General features: G+C 46.1%; 2 protein-coding genes across 2 annotated transcripts; one reads left to right on the top strand and one right to left on the bottom strand.

Annotated features, from left to right (window-relative positions):
- Window positions 1–10,064: 10,064 nt before the first annotated feature.
- Window positions 10,065–14,140, bottom strand: LOC121589159 (dynein light chain Tctex-type). The gene is made up of 3 exons (XM_041907837.1): window positions 13,966–14,140; window positions 12,721–12,886; window positions 10,065–10,324 (listed from the first exon to the last, which is right to left on the bottom strand). The coding sequence occupies exons 1-3, from the start codon at window positions 13,984–13,986 to the stop codon at window positions 10,176–10,178; spliced, it is 336 nt and encodes a 111-aa protein (XP_041763771.1). The 5' UTR covers window positions 13,987–14,140; the 3' UTR covers window positions 10,065–10,175.
- On the top strand, window positions 11,058–12,687 carry LOC121589158 (cell wall protein DAN4-like). Its single transcript, XM_041907836.1, has 2 exons — window positions 11,058–11,440; window positions 11,508–12,687. The coding sequence occupies exons 1-2, from the start codon at window positions 11,134–11,136 to the stop codon at window positions 12,533–12,535; spliced, it is 1,335 nt and encodes a 444-aa protein (XP_041763770.1). The 5' UTR covers window positions 11,058–11,133; the 3' UTR covers window positions 12,536–12,687.
- Window positions 14,141–14,280: the final 140 nt, after the last annotated feature.

Here is a 14,280-nt window from a genome sequence, read left to right as displayed (position 1 = left end):
ATATATGAGTAACAATTTATACAATTATTTTTAAACTCATTCACCACTGGTAACATGAAGCAATATTGAACAAACTTGTTAAATAAAACAAAATAATCCCGAATACATGCTGGAAAGAGTGTTTGCCTTCAATCGGATACAATTTCATGAACTTCCAACAGTTGATTCATCTCATGGAAATGCTCTCTCGCTTTCTCCTCGTCTCTCGAATTCATTACTCTCCCACGTGCTTTCTTCCCTCTCTCTCTCGAGCATGCTTTTTTGCTCAATCAAAACAGCTGTTTGGCGTATGTTTTCCTTTCACCGCATGTGCATGTTTCGCATAACCACCCGCGCGCATAGCAGAAAATCATCCACTTCACTACTTCCACTCTCGTCCTTGGTGCTAGTTGTGGCATTTCGCCATTCTCTTGTCTTTTCCTTTGGAAGAGAACAAATCTTGCAAAGAATGCGATGTACGACTGCCTTTGCCACAGCTGGCCTCTCGGGAAAGGGAATATGAGTATGAGCTTCAATCATACATCGATATCCAACGATCGGTCCTTTTGGGGGTTATTATTTTAAGTTCAAAGTTGCAAGTTCGTTCCTATGGTTCCCCGCGTGTCTTACTTTCAAAAGTGTTTCCAAAACATTGTTAGGCTACTTTCTCGCCTGAAAGGTAAAAGGGGTTGTTGCGTTCTGGTACATGGTTTGTTGGTTCCTTTCCCCCTTGACGCCTCTACGCCCTACGTTGTGTTTTGTTGTGTCGTCTTCGATCGCCAAAGGAGACAAAGTAAAGAACACGTCCGGCTCGTATCGAGTTTCATGCGCTAGTGCCGCTTTATTCGCACACATACTTGATCAAAGAAATTGTCGATCGGCAGTGCTGCCAGAAAATACATTTAACCTTTAATTCCCAATTGACAAAACAACCGCAAACAATTCAAAATGACCGTTTCATAATCCTTACATTCCAACATAGCGGCCACCTAAATTTACCAAATTTACTTCTTGCCGTTACTTCACAAAATGCCTTTATGATATCTAATTCACTCTCTCAAACGGAAGAAGACTAATCCTATTCGCTGGCCTCTTATACAAGCCATTCCTAGTCCTGATACTAACGACTCTCACTACGCCATCTGGGCCAGGAAATACCTCAGCAATCCGTCCCATTGGCCAATGGTGAGGAGTCTTCCCATCCTCTTTCAACAGGACCATTTGTCCTACCTTTAGCTCTACTACTGCCTTGCCGCGTTGATGTTCGTTATGTAGTTCGCTAAAATATTCCCTACGCCAACGCGCCCAATGATTCTGTACCACTCTACGCAATTCCTCATACCGTTTCAATCTATTGATTGGTACATCACCCACGTCAGGCTCCGGTAGAGCGTTCATTGGAGCACCGATTAGAAAATGCCCCGGCGTCAATACATCAAGTTCTTCCGGATCCTCCGACAACGGTGTAAGCGGTCTGCTGTTGAGTTGAGCTTCCACTTGTGCCAGTACCGTCGACATCTCCCCAAACGCCAGCTGCCGATCACCAACAACCTTCAGTAGGACGCGTTTTGCCGCTTTTACCGCTGCCTCCCAAAGGCCGCCAAAGTTCGGTGCATGGGGTGGGATGAAGTGCCACTTAACGCCAGCGCCAACAGCATACCTCGATATATCTTCCACCGCCGAATCGCTGTTCATCAACGTGTAGAAGTCATCGATCACCTTACTCGCTCCTTGGAAGTTGAGACCGTTGTCGGAATAGACCTCGCTGGGCAAACCCCGTCTTGCCACAAACCGACGAAACGCCGCTAGAAATGCATGAGTTGATAGAGACTCCACAAGCTCGATGTGAACAGCCTTTACTGAAAAACACACAAAGATTGAAATATATGCTTTTTCCGCTGCTGCTCGGCGATGCACCGGCTTCAAGTAAATGGGTCCACAGAAATCAACCCCTACGATCGAAAATGGTCGAGCTGGCATAGCACGCGACACGGGTAGCTGTCCTGGTGGTTGTTGAACTAACACGGGATTCATCCTGAAGCATACCAGACAGCCTCTGCAAACACTATTGACCAAAGATCGTCCTTGAATTGGCCAAAATTCTCTCCTGAGTGCGCTCAATGTTGCAGTTGGCCCACCATGAAGTGCCAATCGATGATAATATTCTGCCATTAGCATAGTAAATCGTGACTTCTTGGGTAGCGCCAACGGAAATCTGCTACAAACTTGCATGGCTTTAGCGCGATGCAAGCGGCCACCAACTCGGAGCAAACCATCACCGTCCAAAAAAGCTCCTAATGTCTTCAGTGATGATTTGGGACGTATCGTTTGTCCAGCAGACAACTCCTTGATCTCAGCCGCAAAGTATATCCGTTGTTCTCTTTTCACCAGTCGAATTTTCGCCTCTGCTAGCTCGCTCACCAACAAAACACCTTTGTGTTTAGGATCCAGCTTTCGTTGGCAACAACGAATAAATCTCATACAATACGCAGTGATCCGCAGTAATTTGTCATAGTTGGAAAACCTATCACACCAATCATCGCTCTCGCTACTTACTGCGGCCACCAATGAGCTCTTCCTTCGTTCCAATAACTCCTCTTCGGGAATTGCCAACACACCGCTGGCATTCTTCTTCCATTCTTCCTCTGATAGTTGTAACCACCCGGGACCATGGAACCACAGCTTCGATGCTAACAGCTCGTTCGGCATAGCTCCACGCGATACAATATCGGCAGGATTGTCAACGCCCTTCACGTGCATCCATTTGTAGCCATGCGTCAATTCCTGAATTTCGGATACCCTATTCGCTACGTACGTAGCCCAAGAATGGGATGGTGCTCGAATCCAATGCAACACGATTGTCGCATCAGTCCACATAAAGGTTTCCACGTCTGGAATTCTTAACGCTTGGCGTACCACTTTCTGCAACCTTGCTGCCAGTAATGCTCCACAAAGTTCTAACCGGGCCAAACTGACTCTTTTCAACGGCGCAGGACGAGACTTTGCAGCAAGCAACTCAACTACCATTTCCCCGCTGCTACCAATCGTTCTAACATACACGCATGCCCCATAAGCCGCTTCAGATGCATCCGAAAAGCAATGTAGTTGAACAGCAACAGGATTATGCACAACAGCATGGCGCGAAAACTTAACCTCCTTCAGCAACCCGAGTTGTGATTGAAAAGCATACCATCGTTCTTGCATGACAGCCGGTATTTCTTCATCCCAGTCATCAGTTGCCAACCACAACGATTGCATATTTATCTTGGCCCAAGATGTCACAGGAGCCACCAGCCCCAAAGGGTCGTATATACGTGCTACCAAAGAATAAACCTTTCTACGGGACCAGCTCTCGTTGTTCATCTGAATGTTCGAGTCTATGTACAGTTGGTCCGATTCTGGTAGCCACGCGATACCTAGAGTTTTTATTGGCTCCTCTGGAACTTCAAACATTTTAACGTTGGATGTTGCTCTGTCTTCCGCTGAAACGCTAAATAAAACATCTGGTTTGTTAGAATTCCATTTAGTTAGATGAAATCCGCCCTTTCTCAACAATAGCGTCAGCTCAGCTTGCAACCTAACTGCTTCTTCTTCGCTAAAGGCACCACCAATGTAGTCATCGACATAGAAGTCCTCTAACAACGCCTGTCTCGCCAAGGGAAAGTTTTCCCCTTCATCAATTGCCAATTGCTGCAGTACTCGAATGGCCAGAAAGGAGGACGGTGCAAGTCCAAATGTGACCCGCTGCAACTCGTAGACTTCGATGGACTCAACAGATGAGCCTCGCCATAATACACGTTGAAAACGAGTGTCGTCGGGATGCACCTTGACTTGCAGATACATCTGTTTTATGTCTGCCACTAATGCCACGCTCCTCATCCGAAATTTCAGCAACAACGCCAACAAGTTCTCCTGAATCACAGGACCAGTCATTAACAAATCATTAAGAGACTTACCACCGTCGGTAGAGGCCGATCCATCAAATACAGGTCGTACCTTTGTACTGGTACTGGACGCCTTGATTACCGGATGATGCGGTAAGAAATAATGACCATGAGCTTCTTCAGAATCAGGGTTCGCAGCCACCTTGACTAAAATCCCTTTGTCGATGTAGTCGTTGATAACCGCCGTATACTTTTGTTTCAACCATGGGTCCCGATTGAAACGTCGTTCTAACTGCAAGAACCGTTTTCTCGCTATCGCACTGGACGGTCCCAATTGGTTCTGTAAGTCACACTTAAATGGCAGCTTCACTATATATCTCCCTTCACTATCCCGCTGATGAGTTTGCACAAAATGTGCTTCGCAATCCCTTTCTTCCTGACTATGTTGAAGCGGCTCACGTATTTCTTCAATAATCCAAAAACGCTCAATTAAATCGTCCAACCTAGTACACGTGCCACAAGTAACATAATTGCTGCCTTCAGAAGCCAGCGGAACTTTCCCAGTTGCAACCCATCCAAAAACAGTGCTAATAAATGTTGGGAGCGCTGGTAGCTCGAGCCTAATTTTACCACGGTTGTCCGGTTTCAAAAAAGTCGCGTAAAATTCGGAGCCCAACAATAAATCCACTTCCGCATCACTATCGAAATTAGGATCCGCGAGCACAAAATTCATCGGGAGATTCTGCCTGCTAATTTGATTTCCAGTTACCGGCCTGTAGCTAGAAATTCTCGGCAACACTAGAAACTGCATACGTTCTTGATAGTTACAACTTTTGGAACGTATGACAGTCGTTACCGACGTCGTTATGTCCACTTTCGAATGTCCAACTCCCGATAATGCCGTTTTACTTTCGTATTGCGGTAACTTAAGCCGCGCAGCCAAGCCCTTTGTCATCAGGTTCACCTGAGACCCACTATCGATCAATGCTCTTGCCGACAACCATTTGTTACCACACGCTCGCACACTCACTATCGCCGTTGATAATAACACAGAAGTGCACTCTCTGTTCGATGACGCGTTCACCACCACATTTTGCGTGCCACTGGTAGATGGAAGTTCTTCACGAACCGACGGACCGATCGTTTCACTTACATTTTCACCGTGTAGAAGGGAATGATGTTTACGATTGCAAATATTGCATCGTGCACGTGACCAACACTTGGCTTGAAAATGCCCTTGCCTCAAACAATTAAGACAAAGCTTCTTAGCTTCAACCACTTCACGACGATGCGGCAACGTTAAACTCCGAAACGAGTCACAATTTTCCACCATGTGCGATCCATCACATTTTGCGCACTTTGCTTCTGCAGCCACATTAGACGCAACACGACGTTCACTTGTAGATTTGCCCGCCGCCATTGGCCTATCCACTGCAAACGCGTCCATTATGCGCGTCTGTGTGCGCAAAAAGTTTAACAAATCCGTCACCGTTTTTTGCTCACTTTCTTCAACGTGCCTTTCCCACTTTTGTTGGGTGCTTTCGTCCAACTTTGAAATGATTATCTGAATAATCAAACATCCCCACTGTTCGGTCACTTCACCTAACTGCTTTAGAATTTTTAAGTTCCTTTCGAAACAATCGATAAGCCCATGAATACCCACCGTGTTCATGACTTTCATCCGTGGCCATTGTAGCATCGCGTTAACATGACGCTTTTTCAAAATATATTCGTTAGAATATCGCTTTTTCAAAGCATCCCAAGCTACGTCATAATTCGAATTGCAGGCTTGCAAAGTATCCACCACCTTCAGCGCTTCACCTTTCAGAGAACCCTTCAAATAAAGCATCTTTTCAACCTGCGACAATTTCTCGTTCTCATGAACAGTAACAACAAACATGTCGTGATACGGGAGCCATTCGTCATATTTTCCGGAAAATTGAGGAAGCGTCAACTGAGGCAAACGAACACTATTATAATCATCGCACACGCGCTCCTGTTTCACACTCGGTATCTCCGCTCCAGCCCGCAGCTTTCCCAATAATTTTCCTTTCAACAGCATGACTTTGTCTTCGATCTCACCATAAAGCACATCGTTATCTTCACTGTAATCTTTTGCGCCAATATTTCGAGCCAAAGTCTGAAACTCCCTCCAACGCTCGTTCAATAGATCGAGACGAGGCGTCAATTCTGGGAAATCACTCTCTTTGTACTGCGCCAAAAACGTGTCGATTCTTGTCAACGATTGCACGACTCGGTCGCGCTCGCGCTTTAGGATAATCATATCCAGATCTTCTGCTTGTGTGTATTGCATTGTATTGTTCGAACCCGACGCGTCAGAGAAACCGGCAAAATCTTCACTAACCGACATTTCTAATACGCGACACAAAATGCATACACACGCAAAGAACACCCACTAGCACAATGATTTCTCACGCTTTCGCGATTTTTTCTTATTCAGAAATCCACCAACGCTCGATACGGAACTTTCAGATTTCACACGCGTTACGCGATTTTTGCCAAAAGAAATCACACAAAGCTCTTCACTTTAACCAGTCAAACCAAACCGCAAATACTAGACCATCCTGGTCACGGCACCAATGTTGCGTTCTGGTACATGGTTTGTTGGTTCCTTTCCCCCTTGACGCCTCTACGCCCTACGTTGTGTTTTGTTGTGTCGTCTTCGATCGCCAAAGGAGACAAAGTAAAGAACACGTCCGGCTCGTATCGAGTTTCATGCGCTAGTGCCGCTTTATTCGCACACATACTTGATCAAAGAAATTGTCGATCGGCAGTGCTGCCAGAAAATACATTTAACCTTTAATTCCCAATTGACAAAACAACCGCAAACAATTCAAAATGACCGTTTCATAATCCTTACATTCCAACAGGGGTTTTATTTACACAACCACTGAAGGAATGATAATGATCTATGATAAAAATACAATATTGATTTAGTAATGTAAATGATTAATTCAATAGATTCAAGCTAGCCATACAACTCTTGCATTGTTCTCTTCATAATTACATTAAAAAGTCTCGCTGCTTACCTGCAAACTACCTAAAGGACACGCTACAAAGTCACAACGCCTTCTAATGGATTAGTAAGTACCTGGCTTACTTTCATTTATGTTTTTTGTCGTATTCGTATTCTCAGCTTTCTTTTTCATAACTATTGCCATCCTCATACAATTACGCTCATTCATCCTATTTGGCGTAGTGTTGCCGTCGACTGTACGACTATTCGGAATGCATCGTTGAATCATTCAAGTGGGAATTCTTTATCGTTTCATACTTTCTCAGGCGAATACGCAAAAAAAAAGTACAGCTGGGACACGGCGCCGGCTATTGCTTGATGCTGCTCTCGTTGATTCTACTCCACCTCTCCCTGGTCGGCTGAGGTCGTCGTAGTAGCTGGGAAATATTTTCCCGTGATTGACTTCAACCAAACCCTAAAAGGACGAACAACTTATCTTAGCTACACTGCTAGTCACGATAGTCATATACTTCCCTGTCTTCCCATCCTTCTCGGCATGTACTCTCTCTCTCTCTCTCTCATCTACTGCTATGCCCCGTACCAATCGTGTTTCTCTAGCATCCTTCGCAAGTACTTCGGAACTCCATACGTACTACATCATCTAAATTGCATACCACGCAGACGAAAATGCGCGCACGTGAGATGCTTCATGAACTTGAAGCCTTCTTCTCCTTCGGCAGGTGTAGGAAGACCAAGCAACGTGGAACCGGTACACGCGCTCCACTTTCTCGCAAACGAAACGTCCACCGAGCGAGGAACCGGCCGAACCCTTTTTATTGCTTCCGGCCATTTTCCTAACATGTGGCATGTTGACCCGCATTAAACGTCATCATCGTACGTTCTCCTTTTCTACACCGCTTCCGTTGCCTATTTGCTATTTAGCAGCACCGTAAATCCCTCCAGCCGATCAGCCCGGAACGGGGTCTGTCTGTATGCTTCGCTCAAGCCCACCAGCATTTTGCAATGGCCCTGGCTGAGATAATATCGTTACCGATGATGCATTATTTATTGCACATGTTTGCCGACACAGTTTTTGAACTGTGAATGGGGATTCGATACATCGGATGCTGCTACTTCGCCCGCGCTAAGTTCAAACCACTAGCATTTTTCAGCCAGAGTATGGCTTGGAGCTCTCCCTTATGTTTCACAAATTCATCTCCACTACTACGCTCACTATTGATTCGCCTTATTTTTCATCAAAAAGAACCTTTTACCCGTTCTCAGACCGTCAGTCAGCGAACGTGCAAGCGAAGAATCATGAAAATTCATGGCTAATTATATGAACCCGACCAAAGAAAGGATACACATTTACTATCAATGTTTGCTCAACAAAATAGCCCGCGGTGAAACATCCCTGGAAGGTTCCCGGGTCTATCTATCCGTTGTGGAGAGTGATGCTTCGACGTAGCATAATTCCTACAAGCTGTTCGTGGTATTTAGCACTGCAACTGTGCTCTATATGCAATGCTGGGTTGAAAATAAATATATGGGATAAAGAGCACTTAAAACCGGCACGCTTTAGGAACAACAGCAAAGTCGAACATTCTGATATGAATCAAAATAATCAAATGAAATGAAATCAAGATTAATATCAAGACAGATAAAACAAGAAAGAAGCTGCTTTGAGGAAGTTGTTGGACAAAGGAACACCAACAAAAGACGATTGGGGTGTAACATGTCACATAATCTTGATATACTACCGACAACAACATCGCACGCCGGTTAATCGCACATTGGCATACACAACACTCCAAGTCCAGGGCACATCCCACAAATCATAGTATTGTAAGACCACCTGTATCAACATGTGAATTGATACAGAGATGGCTTATTTATTGCCATACTATTCGATGCCATTGAACCAAAACAAAACTAAAACTAGAACTGGATACAACACTATTTCACACACCATCTCATACAATCTAATGTTTCAATGAAAAGTTTGTTTCATTCAAAGTGTGACGCTTTTACTTACCAGACAGGCCCGTCCCACTCCGGCGCAACGCACGTGTTTAGTCTGTGGATTCATCCGTTTCAGTGCCTGCCTACCGCGTAGACACAGATGCTCTCACGATGAGTAGTGGAGTACGCTGACTGTCTCGGCTGCCGCAAAAGGTTTTAGGGCAATGAAAACACGCTGCCTTGTGTAATGTGCTTGATTAACTTCGGTAGCTCCCAATCAATCATGTGCCATCTATATACTACGTTCTTTCGTGAATTATAATAGATTGTAAGCAGTATTGCAGCAACTCTCCGTGTATCAATTCTTATATTCTACGTCTATTGTGTATCCTTCACACATGGTTGTTTAATCAACGCGTCTTCTATCAGCTAACTCAACGAAAACAATGCGTTTTTCCTTTGTAAAGCGTACACCTGTCATAATCCTAATTCTTAGTGTTTCCTCCCTTTTTTTTACTTACGATTTCGCTGTGTGAGCACGAAAATTTACAAAACTTGTATTGCCAATCATCATCCATTTCCTATCATCACGTGCAGCCCAATCACTTACAGCGAGATGAATTGTGTGTGTTGTGTGTCGTTCTTGCTAAATTGTGCTACAGCAATTGTCGGTAATTGCTGTACTACCACAATAAGTTGCTACTGTTCTCTTCTTTCATTTGTCGGAGCGTTCCACCACACAGTGCTTCCTTCCGACAGCTGCACAGCCTCGTACGATATAGAGGGTAGGGCCCGGTGCTATCCTAATTGCTATGGCTTACATTGCAATTTCATTTTTGCATTGGACATATCACACTATTTTATCGAAAACTGGCTACCAGAAGGATTAAAAGGGAAAGGTGCAACAGAGTGGGCTGCCGAGCCTGTTATTTCTACAATTTTCTCTTCCAAAATAGCTGATGTTTACACTATAACTGCTGCTGATGGTGAGAAAAACTTTCATACAAGGGGCAAAAGACTGCCATACGATTCTAAATGCTGTCAGCGGACAGATAGTTCCTATTAATCGTAATAGTATTATTCAATAAAAATAAATTAAATCAGCTCACAGGCTAAGGCGATTTCTAATATTCAAAAGTTATTCTACCGGCAGAAAGAAGCACAAGATACGTAAATTCATACAGCATCGCGCGACTAATTCTGTAAAAACCCATACGCAGCAACCGAATACGGGGAAAGAAATACGACGTTTAAAACATTCATACAGCTATAGATCAACCAAATTGACGGTATTTTTTATGGAAATTAGTAGACATCATTGCTCGTTCACTCGCCAATACGTGCCTGTGCATGACCCTGGTCGAAAGATTTCTTTAGATGGAAAGTCCAAACACCGACACGATGCAGTACATGGTCTTGTTCTCCCAGCGCACTGTGCAAGAACCGTCGGTTTCATTATTCCAGTAGCACGAGCTGGCCGTATGCAATCCAGCTCCATTTTTCTGCATTATCATGCACGTTACTAGACGCAGAACATATGAAAATAAAGAGAAGGTAAAGAAAAGTGTGAAAATTTTGCTTTTGAAATCAACTCCAACAACATTTAATCGGATACACACATTTCGTCAACGATGGATACATGCGAAAGCGACACAACACTAACGTTACGATGATTTAATTCCATCACACAACATAGTAGCCACAGAGTGCGTGCAGCACGCAAGGCTCCGAAATGGTGTGTGGTGTTGCGTCGCAATAAAATCGTTAATATATTGCCCCTTTCGCGCTCCTGCACATTACTGCCACCCATCTGTAGACAAAGCCTCCCTTTTGGCGCAAAACTAAAATTCGATCTATTCCAATGCGCCCCACAATATGATGCACTATAAAGTCATACCCACGGTTGGATTGGAATTGGCCTCAGATGAATTCGCTATTAAGAATTTGCCAATATGAAAAATCCATACCATCTAAGCACATAAACACAAACTGTTTGTACACGAGTCAATTCGAATGAGATAGCTGTTCCCTCGCAGAATTTCTAAGGTCAGATCAGACCCAAACAAAACGGTAGAACAATCGATCATACTATTCTAAAAACTGCAAACATAAAACCAGCTTTTCTGCCAATTGACGCACTTTCTCCGCTAGAACAATAGCGTCGTTTTAGGATTTTAAGTTCAAGCTACCGCTTTTAAGAACAGCCCAATTGATTGACCATAGTGCTTTGAACAGCGCCCCGCTTGAGGAGTATATAAAACCAAAGGATCTTCGATCAGACCAGAATCATCGGTTATCTTTAGCAACTCATTTCAACGGACATTCGACGAAATGAAGCAGCACTTCCTTACTGCCGTCCTACTCGCCGTGTGCTTGTTCACCGGCCCAACGCTTCAGCAAATCGGGGTCGGCATCGGTGGCATCGGCGTCACAGTCCTCGGATCGTCGTCACTGATTGGAGTCACCGTGGCCACGACCGTGGCTGCAGCAGCAACCACCACGACTGCCGCACCAACGACCACCACCACTACCGCTGCTCCAACGACCACCACTACCGCGGCAGCTGCTACGACTACCGCTGCCGGAGCCACGACTACCACCGCCACAGGAAATACTGTAGTGTTTAACATCAATGGAAGTAAGTATAGAAAATAGTTGCAATCATAACACCAACAACTTTACGCACAATATCCGTATGCTCTCAGGTATCGTAACCGTCGCCTCGTCCGATCAAGCCACGATCGCAGCTATTGTTGCAGCCTTGTCGGCTACTACTACCGTCGCAGCAACGACCACTACTGCTGCCGCTACGACCACTACTGCTGCCGCTACGACCACTACCACTGCTGCTACGACGACTACCGCTGCCGCCACGACCACTACCGCTGCCACGACTGCTGCCACGACCACGACAACAGCGGCCGCTACTACTGCAGCTACTACTGCAGCTACCACTGCTGCTGCCACTACTGCTGCTACGACGGCCAGCACTACTGCTGCTGCTGCTACCACCACTACTACTGCCGCTACCACCACAACGGCCACTCCCTCCATCTCGATTACGATTAACATCAATGGACAAACGGTTGTGTTGAGTGCGAGCGACCCCAACCTGCTCTCAATTCTCACCCAAATTCTAAACAATCTGTCCTCTACTACGACGGCTGCCGCTACCACCACTGCCGCGGCAACTACCACCACGGCAGCTGCTGGCACCACCACCGTCCGAGTTGGCGGTTGCGGAGGTCGCGGAATTAGACCCGGAATCGGTTTCGGCGCTGGAATCGGCTTCCGTGGCGGTGCCGGCGGAGGCTTTGGCATTGGCATCGGCGGAGGATTCCGAGGACCCGGCCTTCTGCGTCCGGTTGTCGGAGCCCTCACCAACACGGCAGGTGGTTTGCTGGGAACAGCCATAGGTACCGCTGGCAATCTTGCCGGATCTGCGGTGAATCTTGGCGCGGGTATCCTCGGTGGTGCGGCCAATGCCGCTACTGGCATTATAGGAGGAGTGCGTAACGCGATCGGAGGTATCGGAGCAGGACTGCAAGCAGCTGCCGGTGGCGCTCTGAACGGCGGTCTGCGTGCCGGATCGAGCCTTTCAACTGGATTCAATGGAGGCGTAGGCTCGCGCGTCGGATTCGGTGCCGGATTTGGAGCCGGTTTTGGCTCGCAAGGAATGTTCGGCGGTGGAATCCAAGCTGGTGTCGGTCTCCGTGCTGGCTTCAGCGGATAAGCAGTACCAATCACCCACCCGCCAGTACCCGCCATCCCCACACAGACCGTGATAGAGATTCTCGCGTAAGAAAAGATAGCCACTACTATACCGACACACAACATATAGCGCATGCATATATACAGCAATAAATTAAAGAATCCATGTCGAAACGCGCAGCGTTCCTTACACTTAATCCGACTTACCGATATATTTGTACGGCTTTTGTAGCTTAGTTAGCACGCTGAGGCAGCTTTCCACCACCGATCCGGTCCAGTTGTTTACTTTGTCATGCTGGTAAGCATTACCTCCGATCGTCGTCTCTATAGCTTCCTTGATGATTTTGCTCACATCGTCCACGACGAATTGGTGCTGGTGAAGAATTAACATTATGCATTAGTTTGTTTTTTTCCCCCAGTAAGAAGTAACCATTCGCAGTCCTAGCCCGGTCCGCCAACTGGGGACGACTGAATCGCAGCGGAAATGGCGGAAACAAACATCCGCCAAAAGTTTCAACATAAGGAAAGATGTTTTTATTTCCCACCACATCCCCGCCATGTGTACTTGTTCCCGTTGGACTACTGCTTCCTTCTAGCGTGGGAAACAAACCCGAGGAAGTTAGCGTCAAACACGAATTACTTCGCGCCAAAGTTTGATCAATGCAAGCTAGGGGCCTCTACGGGCTCGAAACAAGCTGCTACGACTGCTGCGTGTTCCGAACGAGGTCACAACAAACAAAACGTTCGCATTTTCCCACTTGTTTTCTCGCACACGGTTTGCGTTTCACTAAGATTACTGCTAGATAAATTACCACCCACATGCCGGAGGAGTCAACTTCCGCACATGTAGCTGCTGGGTAAATAAGCCATCACTACCGACCCATTGCATGACCAGGTGCGATCAATCGCAAAGAATGGCATCATCGCACCCGCGGATGGGGCGTCGGTGACGCATTCTTCACACATTCTTCCCGCAAACTGTCTTCTTAACCTTAATGTGACGCCATATGTATGGTCTATGTTTAATGAAGACGCTACCTTCAATTCGAACCGGATCTTTGCTCTAGCAAGCGCAAGGACAATGAGCGTTTGTACCCAACCCAAGCCGCCGTCTCATTGCGCGGCATTGATGAAGATTGTAGAAGACACGGCTGACCAAATCTAGCTTCAGTAGGAATCGTACAATACAATACAAGCAAACATAGAGCAAAAGGGGTCGCATAGTTTCACCAATTCAGCCAAAAGTAGGTGCCCTTTTAACCACCTCCCCCATCGCAGGGCCATCGGTATCGATCACCTTAAAAAGCAGCAATGACGGAATGCTTCAACGTCAGCTGGCCATCACCTGCGCCAATGCTGCGTACATCTCACTGCACTGCCCAGCCCTGCCCTGCTCTGCCCTGCACCCAAGCGGACCGGAATGGATCACACGAAATGTAACTACACGCTTACCTCTTCTTTGCCGTCCTCCATGCTGATTTGGTGATGGGATCGTTGCGGAATTTGCACGTTATCACTGGCTGTTTTGAATAGGCCGATCTGCCGCTAAACGCTGTTCACCATCAAGTCCTAGAACGTTCCGCACAGCTACTTTGCTTTTTTGCCAACGATTTTTGACAACGCTTTTGTTTCTTTTTTTCCCCCAGAGCCGTCAGTTTACACTGCACAGGCTCACTTCTCCATGCAGTCTGCAACGAGCCTACAACCGACTCAATTCAAATCGTCGCGCTATTGTATACGTTTTTGTTTCATTTTTACTAATGTTAT

Source organism: Anopheles merus, chromosome 2R (genome assembly GCF_017562075.2).
Source record: "Anopheles merus strain MAF chromosome 2R, AmerM5.1, whole genome shotgun sequence".
Taxonomy (NCBI): domain Eukaryota; kingdom Metazoa; phylum Arthropoda; class Insecta; order Diptera; family Culicidae; genus Anopheles; species Anopheles merus.
Note: the sequence above shows the minus strand (reverse complement) of the source record. Positions and strands in the feature narration are given on the sequence as shown.